The sequence below is a fragment of the Pristiophorus japonicus genome, chromosome 7, assembly GCF_044704955.1.
Source record: "Pristiophorus japonicus isolate sPriJap1 chromosome 7, sPriJap1.hap1, whole genome shotgun sequence".
In the NCBI taxonomy this organism is placed as follows: Eukaryota; Metazoa; Chordata; class Chondrichthyes; family Pristiophoridae; genus Pristiophorus; species Pristiophorus japonicus.
The window spans coordinates 191962775-191980653 of record NC_091983.1 but is presented as its reverse complement, the minus strand read 5'-3'; the positions used below and the strand labels follow the sequence as shown (position 1 = coordinate 191980653).

Sequence of the window (17879 nt, the reverse complement as noted above, 5' to 3'; positions counted from 1 at the left end):
CCTTTGTGGCTCTGCTTTTTAATTTAGCCCCTAGCTGCTCATACTGCCTCAGCAGAATCTCTTTCTTTGTCCGATCTATGTCACTCATCATCATCATAGGCAGTCCCTCGGAATCAAGGAAGACTTGCTTCCACTCTTAGCATGAGTTCTTAGGTGGCTGTACAGTCCAATACGAGAACCACAGTTTCCCTACGTGGACCACGACAAATGAATCTTCCCCCTCCCACTCTAAGTTTCTCTCTAGCCCAGAGGAGATGTCCTTAACCCTGGTACCGGGCAGGAAACACAGCCTTCGGGACTCACGCTCTCGGCTGCAGAGAACAGTATCTATCGCCCTACCACTACTACGTTTCTTTTTATTCCCCCAACTTGAATGGCCCCCTGTACAATGGTGCTGTGGTCAGTTTACTCATCCTCCCTGTTGGACAAGTGCAAGGGCTGAGGCTCCTCCAATGCGACCTTCTAGATCCGCATACCTGCCTCACTCATGGTCACACCCTCCTGTCCCTGACACTGACCAAATTTGAAGTATTTAACCTAAGGGGTGTGACTGCCTCCTGGAACACAGCATCCAGGTAACTCTTCCCCTCCCCGGTGTATTGCAGTGTCTGAAGCTCGGGCTCCAGCTCATCAACTCCAAGCCGAAGTTCCTCGAGCGTCCAATACAGTTGTGGTCGCCGTGGATCACACTGGTGTCCATCAGCTCCCACATACTACAGCTGCAACACATCATCTGAACTGCCATCTTAATTGTACTTTATTTAACTAATTAGGTTTTCAAGTTTTGAAATATCAATTACCTATGTGTAGCTTTTAATCTGTAATCATGGCTTGTAATTTAAACCAATCCCCAAGTTTAGAAAAAAAGAGAGAAATCATCATCATAGGCAGTCCCTCGAAATCGAGGAAGATTTGCTTCCACTTTAAAAATGAGTTCTTAGGTGACTGTACAGTCCAATATGGGAATTACAGAGTTGGTCACAGGTGGGACAGACAGTCGTTGAGTGAAAGGGTGGGTGGGGAGTCTGGTTTGCCGCATGCTCCTTCTGTTGTCTGCGCTTAGTTTCAGCATGCTCTCGGCGACGAGACTCAAGATGCTCAGCGCCCTCCCGGATGCACTTCCTTCGCTTAGGGCGGTCTTTGGCCAGGGACTTCCAGGTGTCGGTGGGGTTGTTGCATTTTATCAAAGGGGCTTTGTGGGTGTCCCTGAAACATTTCCTCTGCCCACCTTGGGCTCGCTTGCCGTGTAGGAGTTCCAAGTAGAACGCTTGCTTTGGGAGTCTTGTGTCAGGCATGTAAACAATGTGGCCGCCCAACGGAGCTGGTCGAGTGTGGTCAGTGCTTCGATGCTGGGGATGTTGGCCTGATCGAGGACACTAACGTTGGTGCATCTGTCCTCCCAGGGGATTTGCAGGATAATGCAGAGACATTGTTGGTGGTATTTCTCCAGCGATTTGAGGTGTCTACCGTATATGGTCCACGTCTCTGAGCCATACAGCAGGGTGGGTATCACTACAGCCCTGTAGACCATGAGCTTGGTGGCAGATTTGAGGGCCTGGTCTTCAAACACTCTTTTCACTTTCCTCATACTCACCAACCAATCACTTACCTGCTTTCCTGTGACGTCACACTTTGATTTGTTTTTCTTTTTTCCCCCCCTCAAAAGTCCGCTCGCGTTGCTCCCGCAGTACTAATTAGAACTGACATAGGCGTACTGAGCTTAATGGGCTTTTTCTCTGTTGTTACCTTCTGTGATTCTATGAAATAGCAAATCCATTGGGGATATTTTCATTCTTTTCTCTTCTCGTGTTATCTTTACCCTCTTTTGTTTTTTTCTCTGCCTGCCTGCCCTGACACCATGTGACCGAGAGGGCAATTCAGATGTACAACCTGCTCCAAAGCTGTCGACAACACGCCTTGTAACTGGATGCTAGAAGACGTCTCAAGCTGCCCGGTTGTACATCTTCCCTCTAATCCTTCCTACCCTTGCTGGAACAGGCCCTTCTTGATGCAGCACAGTTCAGATCAGAAAAGGCATGGAGTAGACATGAACCAGAGGCTGTAACACCCAGTGTCTCTGTGCTGCTTCCTGCTCAGCTTTTTCAGATAAGAAAGACTTGCATTTATGTAGCTTGTTTCATGGCCACCAAATGCCCCAAAGCGCTTTACAGCCAATGAAGCACTTTTTGAAGTGTAGTCACTGTTGTAATGTAGGAAACGTGGCAGCCAATTTTCACACAGCAAGCTCTCATAAACAGCAATGTGATAATGACCAGATAAACTGTTTAAACGTTGGTTGAGGGATAAATATTGGCCAGAACACCGGGGATAACTCCCCTGCTTTTCTTCAAAATAGTGCCATGGGATCTTCTACGTCCACCTGAGAGAGCAGACGGGGCCTCGGTTTAATGCCTCATCCGAAAGATGGCACCACCGACAAACTTGGAACCTTCAGTTAGATCATCTCAAAATCACATCTTTTACAAAGAAAACAAGCACAACTTCCTTAACCTTTCCTCATAACTTACATTCTGATACTTGAAATCATCTTTGATGCTGCCTCTGTACCACTCAAGGGTAATAATGTCCTTCGTATGATTAGATGAGCACACTACAGACAGAACACCAGATGGGTCTGAGCAATTCCTTGTCCAGGGACTTTAAAAATACCAAGGACCCCCAGGGCACGGAGTGGGATGTACATTAGGTTCCAGCCTTGGTTCAGTGGTAGGACTCTCGCCTCTGAGTGAAAAGGCTATGGGTTCAAGTCCCACTCCAGGACTCGAGTGCAAAATCTAGGCTGTTACTTCAGTTTAGTACTGAGGTTGCTGCAGTGCCAGAGGTGCCATCTTTCAGATGAGATATTAAAATGAGACCCTGTCTGCCCTCTTAGATCCCACGGCACTATTTCAAAGAAGAGCAGGGAAGTTCTTCCCGGTGTTCTGACCAATATTTATCCCTCAACCAACATCAGCAAAACAGATTATCTGTTTATTATCTCATTGCTGTTTGTGGGACCTTGCTGTGCGCAAATTGGCTGCCATATTTCACTACATTACAACAGTGACTACACTTCAAAAGTATTTAATTGGCTGTAAAGTACTTTGGGACGTCCTGAGGTCATGAAAGGCGCTATATAAATGTAAGTTATTTTTCCTTTCTTTTACATGGTTTGCAGCAGGAATGGATTGTTGGACCAAATAATTTTTTTCTTGTTCGGTCTTACCTCTGAGGTGGAGCTACTTGGTCCAACATTGTTTACATCCTCTAAAGCTATGAAGAGTGAAACCATGTGATTCTGGAATCAGTGCTTGCAACTAGGGTTTCCTGGGCATTTGTTTTTTAATCAATTTAGTGATTTGAGGATAGTAAATATCTATATGTTGAAGTAATGTCCCAAATAAAGCATTGAAGAGATGATCCACACTGTATTGCCTTGTCTTGCTCCCAGGTCTCTGCTATAGAAACATAGAAACATAGAAAATAGGTGCAGGAGTAGGCCATTCGGCCCTTCGAGCCTGCATCACCATTCAATAAGATCATGGCTGATCATTCATCTCAGTACCCCTTTCCTGCTTTCTCTCCATACCCCTTGATCTCTTTAGCCGCAAGGGCCATATCTAACTCCCTCTTGAATATATTCAATGAACTGGCATCAACAACTCTCTGTGGTAGGGAATTCCACAGGTTAACAACTCTCTGAGTGAAGAAGTTTCTCCTCATCTCAGTCCTAAATGGCTTACCCCTAATCCTTAGACTATGTCCCCTGATTCTGGACTTCCCCAACATCAGGAACATTCTTCCTGTATCTAACCTGTCCAGTCCCATCAGAATTTTCTATGTTTCTATGAGATCCCCTCTCATCCTTATAAACTCCAGTGAATACAGGCCCAGTCGATCCAATCTCTCCTCATATGTAAGTCCTGCCATCCCAGGTGTCATGTATGTAACCTCTATGTAACACCACTGCAATACTGTATCTACTTAAGCAATGCACACATTGACCACGGGGGTGAACTTGTGGGAGACACTCCTTACCTGGTCATCCAGGTATATACAGGGAGGTCCCACGCAGGGTCATCGCTTCTTGGTCCTGTGAATAAAAGTTCAGGTCATAGAGTGACCTTGTCGATAGAACGTGCCTCGTGTGGGTTTTGTGCCATTGAGTAAGGACATTACATTGGCGACGAGAAACGGGAATCAACAACCCACGAGAATGGCCACCGGTAGCACAGAAGAACGGTACTGGGTTGGTGAGGACTGGGACAATTTCATTGAGAGGCTCCAGCAAAGTTTTGTCATGAAAGAATGGCTGGGAGGAGCAGCGGCCGACAAGCGAAGGGCCTATCTGCTGACCAGCTGCGGACCTAAGACTTACATGCTCATGAAGGACCTACTAGCACCCAAAAAGCCGGCGGACAAAACCTTTGAAGAGCTCAGCAAACTAATCGGTGAGCACCTCAAACCGGCGAGCAGCGTACACATGGCCCAACACAGGTTCTGTATCCACCTACGTCGTGAAGGACAGAGCATACCAGACTTCGTTGCGGACCTCTGGCTTTTGGCCAGCCTCTGTAAGTTCACAGATGCCTGTAGGGGGGAGATGTTAAGGGATTTCTTTATTGAGGGCATCGGTCATGCGGGGATTTTCCGAAAGTTAATTGAGACCAAGGACTTTGGAAGCTGCGGCGCTGATGGCTCAGACTTTCATGGTGGGGGAGGAGGAAACCAAAACAATATACGCGCGCAATTCTGCCTCCAACAAGGCGGGGGATCAGGGAGTCAATATCATAAACGCGACTCAGAGCCCCGCAGGCAGGCAAGGTCAGTTCGACACACCCCAGGCAGCAATAGACCCCAGATTAGGTTTTCAACAGAGACAATGGCAGGCTGAACGGACATTTATGCCATCCCAGTGGACAATGCGGTCCGAGATGGTGCCATTGACACCCACTAACAGGGTACTCAAGAGCAGTCAAAGGGACAATCAGCAAGGAATGCCGGGTCATAGCTCCTTTGTTCACAACAATGGGAATCTCAGCTCATGCTGGAGGTGTGGGGGTAAACACTCTGCCAGAACTTGCAGGTTTCAACAATTTGCCTGCAGAAATTGCAACATCAGTGGCCATTTAGCTCGAATGTACAGGAAGCCTGTAACCAGGCTAATTTACAAGGCGGATGGACCAGAAGAGAGGTCTGTGAGGCAGGATGACTCTTGGGGCAAATCAATGGACGCTGAAGTTCAGTGGGTTCATGTGGCAAACAGTCACAGCGCATATACCAAAACGCCACCAATGATGATGAAGGTTTTATTAAACAGCATCCCTGTACGCATGGAGCTGGACACGGGGGCCAGCCAGTCATTCATGAGCGTTCAACAATTCGAAAAGCTATGGCCACTCAAAGCCAGTAGACCCAAACTAGAATGCATTGAGACACAACTACGGACGTATACCAAAGAAATCATTCCAGTACTAGGCAGTGCAATGTTGGCTGTCGCACACAATGGATCAGTGAACTGGCTGCTACTCTGGAGAGCGAGTGTTCCAGGCAATGGTCCCGCACTGTTGGGGAGGAGCTAGTTAGCTGAGATGAACTGGAAATGGGGGGAATGGGGGGATGTGCACGCAATGTCATCTGTGGAGCAACGTTCGTGCTCACAAGTCCTATAACAATTTGAGTCACTATTCCAACCTAGCGTCGGGATGTTCAAAGGTACCAAAGTAGTGATACGCATCACCCCGGACGCCAGACCAGTGCACCACAAAGCCAGAGCGGTGCCGTATGTGATGTGGGAGAAAATTGAGAGCGAATTGGACTGTTTGCTGAGAGAGGGCATCACCTCGCCCGTTGAATTCAGCGACTGGGCAAGCCCCATCATTCCCGTCCTAAAAGCGGATGGTTCTGTCAGGATCTGTGGCGACTACAAGGCCACTATCAATCGGGTGTCCCTACAAGACCAATACCCACTCCCGAGAGCAGAGGATCTTTTCACCACGCTGGCAGGCGGCAAGCTGTTCACCAGGTTGGGTCTCACTTCAGGCTACATGACCCAAGAACTGGCCGACGAATCTAAACTACTGACCACCATCACTACGCACAAGGGACTGTTTGTTTACAACAGGTGCCCGTTGGCATTCGATCAGCGGCCGCGATTTTTCAAAGAAACATGGAAAGCCTGCTCAAATCCATTCCTGGAACAATCGTATTTCAGGACGACATCCTCATCACGGGTCGTGACACCGAGGAACATCTCCACAACCTGGAGGAGGTGCTACGCCGACTGGACCGGGTAGGCCTGCAACTCAAGAAGTCTAAATGTGTGTTTTTGGCTCCTAAGGTTGAGTTCCTGGGCGGGAGGGTTGCTGCAGATGGGATTTTGCCCACCAAATCCAAAACAGAGGCGATTCGACGAGCGCCCATCGGAGTTGCGTTCATTTCTGGGACTCTTGAACTATTTAGGGAACTTTCTGCCGAACTTGAGCACATTGTTGGAGCCACTTCACATGCTCCTGCATAAGGGTTATGATTGGTTTTGGGGGGACTGTCAAGAACGGGCTTTCAATCGGGCGCGGAACCTACTTTGTTCAAATAAGTTATTGACCCTGTACGACCCCTGTAAGAAATTGGTTCTGACATGTGATGCATCATCCTATGGGGTTGGGTGTGTGTTGCAGCAGAGTAATGCTGAGGGCCAACTACAACCTGTGGCTTATGCTTCCAGGTTGCGCGCTCAAGCAGAACGATGATATGGGATGGTTGAGAAGGAGGCACTCACATGTGTCTATGGTGTAAAAAAAATGTATCAGTACTTTTTGGCAGCAGGTTCGAATTAGAAACGGACCACAAGCCATTAACATCCCTGTTGTCAGACAGCAAGGCTGTCAATGACAATGCGTCAGCTCGCATACAGCGATGGGCTCTCACGCTGGCTGCTTAAGACTACTCTATCTGGCACCGGCATGGCACCGAAAATTGCGCTGATGCACTCAGCAGGCTTCCACTGGCCACCACCGAGGGGGCAGCGGAACAAAGCGCTGAGATGGTCATGGCCGTTGATGCCTTTGACAGCACAGGCTCCCCCATCACAGCCTGCCAGATCAAAATCTGGAGAAACAGAGATCCCCTCCTATCTCTGATTAAGAAATGTGTCCTGATTGGGGATTGGGCGCCAGCACACGGAACATGCCCTGAGGAGGTCAGACCATTTCACAGGCAGATGGATGAGCTCTCCATCCAAGCCGACTGCCTACTATGGGGCAGCCGGGTAGTCAAGCCCCAGCGGGGCAGGGAGGCATTCATCAGGGAACTCCATAGCGAGCATCCTGGCATCATTCTGATGAAGGCCATTGCCCAGTCACATGTTTAGTGGCCGGGAATTGATTCAGACCTGGAACACTGTGTTCGTAGGTGCACGACGTGTGCCCAGCTGGGTAATGCCCCCAGGAAGGCCCCGCTCAGCCCCTGCCCACCAGGCCATGGTCACGTATTCATGTAGACTAGGGCCCGTTCATGGGAAAAATGTTTCTCATTGTGGTAGATGCATATTCAAAATGGATCGAGTGCATCATTTTGAATTTGTGCACGCCATCCACCACTGTGGAGAGTCTACGTGTGTCTTTGCAACCCACAGCTTGCCGGACATCCTTGTTAGCGATAATGGCCCATGTTTCACGAGCTACGAATTCTGGAAGTTCATGTCGGGAGATGGCATCAACCATGTCAGGACAGCATCGTTCAAGCCAGGCGGAACGTGCGGTCCAAATCATTAAACAAGGCATGATCAGGATTCAAGGACCCTCCCTTCAATGCCACTTATCGCGCCTCTTGTTGGCCTACAGGTCCCGACCGCACACACTCACGGGGCTCCCGCCTGCTGAGCTACTTATGAAACGAATACTCAAAACTCGGTTGTCCCTCATTCACCCAGTCCTGACCGACATAGTTGAGGGCAAGCGCCAGTCCCAAAACGAGTACCATGACCGAAATTCAAGGGGGAGATGTATAGAAATAAATGACCCCGTATTTGTCCTCAATCAAGCCGTGGGGCCAAAATGGCTTGAGGGCACTGTAATAGACAAAGAGGGGAACAGGGTCACCGTGGTTAAACTTAACAATGGGCAGATATGCTGCAAGCATCTGGACCAAGTTTTAAAAAAAGGTTCAGCATGGACACTGATGAACCAGAGGAAGATCATGAGATGGTGCTCACACCACCGCCAGTGAACGAGCAACAAGAACATTCAGCAGCATGCACAGTCCCGGCGGTCAGCCCGGACAGGCCGGAATCACCACAGGTGACAGACACTCAACAACCAGAGCCCCAACTGCGGCACTCCACAAGGGAGCGTAGACATAGAAACATAGAAAATAGGTGCAGGAGTAGGCCATTCGGCCCTTCGAGCCTGCACCGCCATTCAATGAGTTCATGGCTGAACATGCAACTTCAGTACCCCATTCCTGCTTTCTCGCCATACCCCTTGATCCCCCTAGTAGTAAGGACTACATCTAACTCTTTTTTGAATATATTTAGTGAATTGGCCTCAACAACTTTCTGTGGTAGAGAATTCCACAGGTTCACCACTCTCTGGGTGAAGAAGTTTCTCCTCATCTTGGTCCTAAATGGCTTATCCCTTATCCTTAGACTGTGACCCCTGGTTCTGGACTTTCCCAACATTGAGAACATTCTTCCTGCATCTAACCTGTCTAAACCTGTCAGAATTTTAAACGGTTCTATGAGATCCCCTCTCATTCTTCTGAACTCCAGTGAATACAAGCCCAGTTGATCCAGTCTTTCTTGATATGTCAGTCCCGTCATCCCGGGAATCAGTCTGGTGAACCTTCGCTGCACTCCCTCAATAGCAAGAATGTCCTTCCTCAAGTTAGGAGACCAAAACTGTACACAATACTCCAGGTGTGGCCTCACCAAGGCCCTGTACAACTGTAGTAACACTTCCCTGCCCTTGTATTCAAATCCCCTCGCGATGAAGCCACCTGAAAGACTTAACCTATAATCCCAATAAGACTTTGGCGGGGAGGTGATGTCATGTACGTAACCTCTATGTAACACCACTGCAATACTGTATACTGTATATACTTAAGCAATGCACACCTTGACCACAGGGGGTGAACTTATGAGAGACACTCCTTACCTGGTCATCCAGGTATATAAAGGGAGGTCCCACGCAGGATCATCACTTCTTGGTCCTGTGAATAAAGGTTCAGGTCATAGAGTGACCTTGTCCATAGAATGTGCCTCGTGTGGGTTTTGTGCCATTGAGTAAGGACATTACACCAGGAATCAGTCTGGTGAACCTTCGCTGCACTCCCTCAATAGCAAGAACATCCTTCTTCAGATTAGGAGACAAAAACTGAACACAGTATTCCAGGTGAGGCCTCACTAAGGCCCTATACAACTGCAGTAAGACCTTCCTGCTCCTATACTCACTGTCACAGCCACATCTTTTTTCTCAGCAACTGTCTGCGGCTCTGACTCATTCCACATGGATTCCAGCTTAAATCCTGTCCTGCCGAGAGTGTCCAGCATTTTCTCTACCTGAGCTCGCTGTGAGCTGTCAAGTGGCAGAGCCTCATCATTGACTCTTTCTCAATTTGGTTTCGCCATAAAACCCCAGGCCTCCCAATACCAGAGCTGCTGAGATTAGGAAGTGGACGGCATGAAGGATAGAACCCAAGTTCCCCATTGCCCGTTCCCCCCCATCACCACCATCAGTAGAATGGTTCGCCACCACATTGCCTCACTGCAACTTTGAATGTTTCTGTAACTGAATCAGAACTCCAGATTGCTCCAAACTGTGCCCTCCTCCAGACAGGCTTTTTAATAAGTACTACCACTTGTGGGGAAGAGCAAAACTAGAGGCCATCAATATAAGATAGTCACCAAGAATTCCAATAGGGAATTCAGAAGAAACTTCCTCACCCAGAGAGTGGTGAGAGTGTGGAACTTGGTATCACAGGGAATGGTTGAAGCAAATAGTATAGCTGCATTTAAGGCGCTGCTAGATAAGTATACGAGGGAGAAGGGAATAGAGGGTTATGCTTTAGAGTTAGATGAGGAAAGACGGGAGGAAGGTTGAGTGGAACATAAACGCCGGCATGGACTGGTTGGGACGAATGGCCTGTTTCTGTGCAGTATATCCTATGTAATCTTATGCATTGCTGCACACAAACATCTTTTAGAGCTCATGGAAAAGCAGTCTGGGCTGTGTATGCAGTTAAATTAAAAAAAGCAATGTATTTTTAGATCTGTGAACGTGTCCACACTGTAGGTCAGCCTTGTTTGATTCTGATTGCTGCGGAGAGCAGGAAGTTCGTGTTTTCTTGAGGTTTTCATTGGTGCTGCCGAGAACAAGGCCTCAGTGTTTCAGTTTGGTTTTGGTTGTCGGGGTTGGGAGAAAGGGTCAGCTTGTTGTTGTGATGTTAGATTACAGAGGAAACCAGAATCTGCATTTCAGACAACATTGGCAGACTTGTCTTGCTGTTTACATCTTTATACCCTCGAATGTCTGCACGTAAGGAGAGGAAAACATTTCTGTTTACCCACTAAATTGGAGCTGGGGGAGGAGGGAAAGAGACAGACAAAAGAGACTGCGTGGGGGAGTCTGTAATACAGGAAAATAATTTAAAGGACTGTGTTGCTCCTAAGCACAGATATAGAAGAACTGAATAAGAAATATATGCCAATTTGAACAATATCCATCATTAGTTTATTGGGTATTAAATCTTCTGCCTATATGTGGTTAGTTTGTTACAAAGGTAGTGAGGATTTGTCCATTGCAGAAGCTTACAGTGAAAGATAACACCGTCAAGCTTTCATATTGAAGAACATGGCTTTAATAGCAAATAGCATAAATATTCGAAATGCCATTAAAAAGCGACAAAATTCAGAACAGGCCCAGTATTTCTGTTAATTGTATATGTTAAAGATATCATGGTTTTAATTATTTTGTTTTAACTTTTGGTAAAATAAAATCATTTGCTTAATGGTTAATATTGAAATAATTTTGCTGTTTTAAAAAAAAGTCTTTCTTGCATCATTTTAGCATCGAGTCCTGCCTCAGGCCCTGACCGACACATGCTTTCTCAGGACTCTCTACGATCGTCTAGCAGGCATCCATCTACCTGGACTGTGGAAGATGTAATGCGGTTTGTCAGGGAATCTGACCCTCAGGCTCTGGGTCCGCATGCTGAGCTTTTCAGGAAGCATGTAAGTGTAAGACTGTGAGGTGGCTACAAACATAAATGTTTGGCTTCGCTTCTGTAACCATACATCAAGCCGAGCTTTCCTTTCTGATCAGGCAAAAACAAGGCCAACTCATTTAGTTTGTTAGCTTCCAGAAGTCTTTACAGTAGTGGGTTTGAACATCTGAGTGTGTCAACCTACCACTGTTTAATTTTTCACAAGCTAGGCACAGATGAGGAAGACCATTTGGCCCATCTAAGTTCACAGACTCCACTTGGCTTGCATGACATTTAATGAGGTGGCAAAGGCCCCTTAAAGACACATGGTAATTTCATTTGTAGGATGCACAGCAATGTTAATGATTACAATATGACTTGTGCTGTTAGTGGTTAGTCACGTTTGCTCGCAGTTAGCCTGATTTACAATCAGATGAATTTAAGCTGCTGTTATATTTAACTTGAAATGAGAAGTCAATACTCTCAATGCATACGCCTCTCCTTGTTCTGAACACTACTGTGTGTGCTCATGCACATACATGTGCAGTGCAACACGTCTGAATGTGCTGCCTGTATTGCTGGCCAACCTGAAGCTTATCTGTGAGCGCACCATCAGATTTGACCCAAGAAACTGGACTTCTGTTATCTAGGTACATGGTGGCAATGGCACACAATGGACAATAGGGCACTGTGCCAGCCTCTGATATTAGACTGGGACCGACACAAGGCTATTCCATTGACAGGCTACCACCTTGTGCCTCCTGCCAGTAGACTCAATAGCAATGCTGTGTTGGCAGATCTAAACTCAATGGTGCTTGGGGGTTGTGATCACAGCAACCTGGATGGGACACTGAAAATATACAAAAGGCAGGAAAGAAAAAAAACTGCAAAAGCTGGAAATCTGAATGAAAGCACAAATATACAGCTGGGTCTGTTAGATTCTGTAAGATGAAACGATAGATCAGTGTTTCAGGTTGGACCCATCATTAGAACTCAGACTCTTCATTTCTCTTCAAACATATTGAAGGACCTACCTTGTACTCGGAAACATCTCCTGTTTTCACTTCAGTGGTGTATTAGTCACATTTGGTAAAAGTAAGCCACTTTTTCACTAGTTGATGTGCTTCTCTCCCCCTCCCCGTTTTTTCAGGAGATTGATGGCAATGCTTTGATCTTGCTGAAGAGTGACATGATAATGAAGTACATGGGACTGAAGCTGGGCCCAGCCCTGAAGCTCTGCTACCACATTGATAAACTGAAGCAGAGCAAATACTAACCCCAGGGCTAAACATGAACAGTACAAACGGATGACAAGTCATTTTGTTTTTTGTTTTGTTTTTGCTTTCTTTCTGTGAAGGTGCACCAGCACTCGGAAACACTTCCCCCTACTGAAGTAGTTCAGTATTCTTCTGGTACATGTGGCAAAGAGGAGCTCGAAGTAACTCGACACCTGGAGCAATACCACACACAAAGGCTGATTTGTGGGTGATTTCATTTGTTGTTTCTTTCCGCGCGCACAAAAAAAACCTAACAAATGTCAGTATTGCGATTTTCATACCCGGGATTCAAGAGAAAATACCTGAGGTATAATCCGTGTAGATCTTTTGTCTGACCCCGTCTCCTCATTATGGACTAAATTATCTGGAGGTAGCATTGAGTAAGTGGGTGTAAATCATTATTGTACAAATGCCAGACTGAATGAAACAATAACCTTTATGTAACGTGTACAGTACAAGCATAATCTAATTTGAGTTTTAAGATGTATGGCTTTGCCTTTAAGAAGTTATATTGAACTGTGTAAATAAGTGTATAATTCTCCTCTGCTACTGAAAGGTTAATGTTTTACTTAACAAACTCCATGAAACTCTGTATGTGATGTCTAGATTACAAAACGATTAAGTGTTGGAAGCTTCCAGAAAATGCCAAAATAGAGTTTGTATCTTATTTTCCAGAAGTGTATCTTTGACACTCTGTATGTTGTGTATATAATACATGAAGAGTGGACGCAGGTATATAGCTGTATATGTTTATTGAACTGAAGGACTTGAGCTGTTCTGGGTTGAATCCGGGATAGCTGGGAACAAACTCAAGCAAAGAGCATTGACTGTAGCTTTATAAAACACCACAAAACACAGCGAAACACAAGGTGACAGGCTTTGATTGAAACTGATGAGATACATTTCTGTGGATTTTTTTAAATGGGTAATCTTCTCGAGCTCTCTTAACATTCAACAGAACAGGCCAATTGAAGTCCTGATACCCATCAGGCTGATTTAAAAAAACAAACAGTGAGGGGTAAAAGAGAAGTCAAAACTGAACCAGGATACAAAAAAATACAACAGTTGTCACCAGCCAGTGTACACTGGGGAGTGGGTTTAACTAGTCAGTGTACACTGGGGAGTGGGTTTAACCAGTCAGTGTACACTGGGGACTGGGTTTAACCAGCGAGTGTACACTGGGGAGTGGGTTTAACTAGTCAGTGTACACTGGGGAGTGGGATAACCAGCCAGTGTACACTGGGGAGTGGGTTTAACCAGTCAGTGTACACTGGGGAGTGGGTTTAACCAGCCAGTGTACACTGGGGAGTGGGTTTAACCAGCGAGTGTACACTGGGGAGTGGGTTTAACTAGTCAGTGTACACTGGGGAGTGGGTTTAACCAGTCAGTGTACACTGGGGAGTGGGTTTAACCAGTCAGTATACACTGGGGACTGGGTTTAACCAGCCAGTGTACACTGGGGAGTGGGATAACCAGCCAGTGTACACTGGGGAGTGGGTTTAACTAGTCAGTGTACACTGGGGAGTGGGTTTAACCAGTCAGTGTACACTGGGGAGTGGATTTAACCAGCCAGTGTACACTGGGGAGTGGGCTTAACTAGTCAGTGTACACTGGGGAGTAGGTTTAACTAGTCCACTGGGGAGTGGGTTTAACTAGTCAGTGTACACTGGGGAGTGGGTTTAACTAGTCAGTGTACACTGGGGAGTGGGTTTAACTAGTCAGTGTACACTGGGGACTAGATGTAACTGGTCAGTTTTTACTGGAGCCTGTAACCAATGAGGTATATACTGGAACTTGGTGGAATTAGTCAGGGTATATACTGGTATCAACTAGTTAGTGGCCTTTCTATAATTTGTAGCATCAAATAGGCACAACATGTGATTAAAATTGGTGAGTTATGTGAAATATTGAGCGGAACTTTTAACTTCAGTGGGTGTAAAATGGGTGCCCACTATAAACCTGTCAAAATGGGCAGGTGACTGTTGTATAACGGGTGGCCAATCCCATAGCACCCGCTTTCCGATACCCCCCACCGAAAGTTGAATGATCCACCCATCACGTTTAGAAATGGGTTTCAGTTTAAAGTAGAAGGCATTTGGAAGCCCTGTAGCCGACACAGGAGCTACACATCATATGCAAAGTGCTTATAAAATCCTCAGCAGTTCCATTACTGGTGCAGCGTTTCTCTTGTGAATCAACATCCCCCGTAAGCTGCGCTGTCTCCCCCAATGCACGGCCCATTCAAAATTGCTGCCTGCTACAATTCATTGTCAAACCACGTAATATTGAAAACTAAGTTCCCCTCTCCCCACTCCTTTTTCTATTCATCGGTAAATGTTATACAGATGCCCAATAGCAAATTATATTCCACTGTGTTGTGTTGTTTAACCTTGTTGGCAAATTTTATTATCGGCCTGTTGCCGTTTCTTTAGGATCCCTTCTGCCAGTTAGTGCTCCTCGATTAAGAGGAAGGGAAAATCAGGCGGGGTGTATAACAGGCGCCTGATCCGTTGCTGCCCGTTACATAACGCCCGCTGCAGTTGAAAGTTCCGCTCATACATTCTGCAGCAGTATGGAGGTTTCCACGTGGCTGGCAAGGGCGTGTTGTGGCTGCTGGTGTTTGTGAAGGACTATGTTCCAGAGACAGATCCTAACTGGGGAAAAAAAATCTGCCAATAGAGCAACATCAGTCCTTCAGCCTCTAAACGGTGACGCAACTTGTGTGTAGCGGACAACATTTAGTTAGAAACGATCACATTCCATGAAGGAGTTATAAAACTGAGGTGAGTAAAGTTGAGGGAGCAACTGTAGCAAAGAATCATTTAGAGACAGCATTAATTCGAAAGGTACGCAAAAAGCACTTTACATTCATTCAGTAGGCATGGGTACTGTATTTTACACCACCGATTTCAACACATCAGATAATTTTAAGCTCCTGCTGTTCTTGGAACTCAATCAATGAATATTATCAGCTTATAGCTGGATTAGTCGGCCCATTACTGGAGCGGTATGGTGCACCCGGGCAATCCGCTAAGAGGCTGACCTGAAGGGCTGGGATCTGCCATAATCGGACAAGCTCAGTTTGTTTGTCTGTAGCTACCCGAATTTCCTTTTGTGCTTTCGTGTGTTATGATCTTGTTAGCTTCCTACTCTCAAAGCGTTAAATGGTCAAAGATTATCATAGTTGAAACCAGCCTTGCATTCAGCAGCCCACTACTAGTTCACGTGCTTCATTGGGCAGGCCTACTCGATGGGCGAGATTTTAACTCCAGGTGTGGAGCGGATGGGCAGCTGTGAGGCTCGAGGCATTTTGAGGGCCTGGCCTCATTACCATGACCTAAACAGGCAACCTGCTGCAGCTCGCAGGCTCCAGGTCGGCAGGCAGCTAGGCCCAGGGGAGGTTATCAATCGCAGGGGGGGAGAAATGGGGGCGGTGGCAGTGGCCCACAGTGTTCTTGTGGAGCTCAGAGGAGTACCCCTGCTCCACCTGGCCACACAAAAACCATTCTGAACTTGCCTTTTCTGCATCACTGTCTCGGTAAAACCGGACGCAGTGAGCAGGACTCCCGCTCTGCTTAGACGCCTCTCGAAATTTGGTTAGGGTCCCATGTATTCATCGGACTCTGATAGCAACGAGCCTCCCGCCATGATTCAGGCGGGGGCCTGGGTCACCTATATAAAGATCTTTGGGAAAATGGTGGTAGCTGGGATCGGAGTGGGGAAGTGGGGCGGTTCATGCAACACTGCGTTTTCTGGGCCGCTGTCCCTTTTCCCGCCAGGTGGGCAGAGTTAAATTTGTCCCTCATCAGTCTGATGCTAACTAACATTGATGGAGCACTCGGCAATAGGAAGGGAATTTCTCCATATCATACTCCAGTTGATATGGAGAAATTTCACAGGCTGCCCATCATAGGCAATTGGATACAAATTCTATGAAATGTAACGTTTTCTCATCGTGGGGGGAAACTGGGTTTGTTTGTGCATCGCCAGTAAGAAGTAGGGAAATGTGTTCCAGCCATTTGGAATTCTCTACCCCAAAGGGGTGTGGATGCTGAGCTGTTGAGTATATTTAAGGCTGAAATAGATTTTTGGACTCTAGGGGGAAATCAAGGGATATGCAGATTAGGAGGGAAAGTGGAGTTCAGGTCAAAGATCAGTCATGATCTTATTTATGGCGGAGCAGGCTTGAGGGGCCGTATGGCCTTCTCCTGGTGCTATTTCTTATGTTCTTAAGCTGTTCCTGGTTTAAATTGTTTGTGGCCACAGTTGTAGCATCAGCTATTGAGCACTCGGTGAAGTACAATGTATAATGAATGACTTTACAAAGCTGTTACACGAAAGGTCAGACCACTAAATACTTTCTTCTTGGTGAATTTTGTGCTCATCATGGTGAGGGATGTTAGTGCTGGAATTTTGGAATTTGAATTACTAAGCCTGATTTTAACTCGGCCGTGCTGTGGCGGGAACAGTTAATATTGCGGACGGGCGGACGCAGAGTTCCCGCCATGTTCATGGCCTGGATGTTGGCACCAGGTAGGCTCGAGTACCCGAAAAGGCCCTGGTAAGTAGATTTTTGTGGTTTGTGGTCCAGGAAGACGGGAGTGTTTCACCGGATCCTGTGAATAATCCTTGGGTCACGGCTGTTCCTGTCCCTCCCACCATCGGCACCTCTTAGTCTCCCCCCCCAAGCTCTTCTTATCGCCAACTCCGACTATTCCTGCCAACTTTGTGTGAGATTTTGTAAATGTAAAAAAAACATTTATTTTGTTTTAAAATAAAAATGCATGGAGTTTTGTTGCGAACATGATTAGTATTGTCAGCGCAATGTAGCTGTGTCATTACTGACTAGGTCTGCAAAGTAATTCAGGTTACAAATTGAACAGCAGCAGCGGTAACGGCAGATCAGCGACCTGCATTAACTTGTGCTGGACGTGTCTGCATGTCCCGCGAGTAAAGCAGAATTGCCTGCCACTGACTCTGAATGAAATATTGTAGAGTAGTGCAATATATTTTTTATTTTTCTGTGTCTGCAATTCATCATGGGTGGTTTAGACTCGCACTCGAGAAAAGAGCTCAGTGTCGAGTTAATGACCAGGGACGAATTTCCGAGTTTCTCAATCGCTCAGTTGACTGTGGTTAAATACAGTTCTTGTATATCTGTTTCTAAAATAACTGGCATATGGATTCTGCAGTCCTTGCGGGATCTACTGTACTGGACACAAGTAGCACTGATGGTGGTGGTTAATGTCCGAAGTATCTATTGTGATTTATTAACACTCACCATGCAGATGGGGCATAATGAACAAAGCAGCAAGTCGATTCAAGAGCAGCAATTATATAATCATCACGTCGCTCGTAATCATCGGTATTATAAACACAAGATGTAAGCATTCAATAAGTGGG

The 17879-nt window shown here is 46.4% G+C and overlaps 1 protein-coding gene across 1 annotated transcript in view; it reads left to right on the top strand.

Moving 5' to 3' along the window:
- scml4 (Scm polycomb group protein like 4) overlaps nt 1-13203 on the top strand; it is a 218495-nt gene extending 205292 nt beyond the window's left edge. Inside the window, exons 11-13 of the mRNA XM_070884244.1 lie at nt 10452-10532; nt 11064-11227; nt 12350-13203. Coding sequence (XP_070740345.1) covers nt 10452-10532; nt 11064-11227; nt 12350-12475 — 371 coding nt within the window. The 3' untranslated portion in view covers nt 12476-13203. The remainder of the gene's footprint in view (nt 1-10451; nt 10533-11063; nt 11228-12349) is intronic.
- The last annotated feature ends 4676 nt before the right edge of the window (nt 13204-17879 follow it).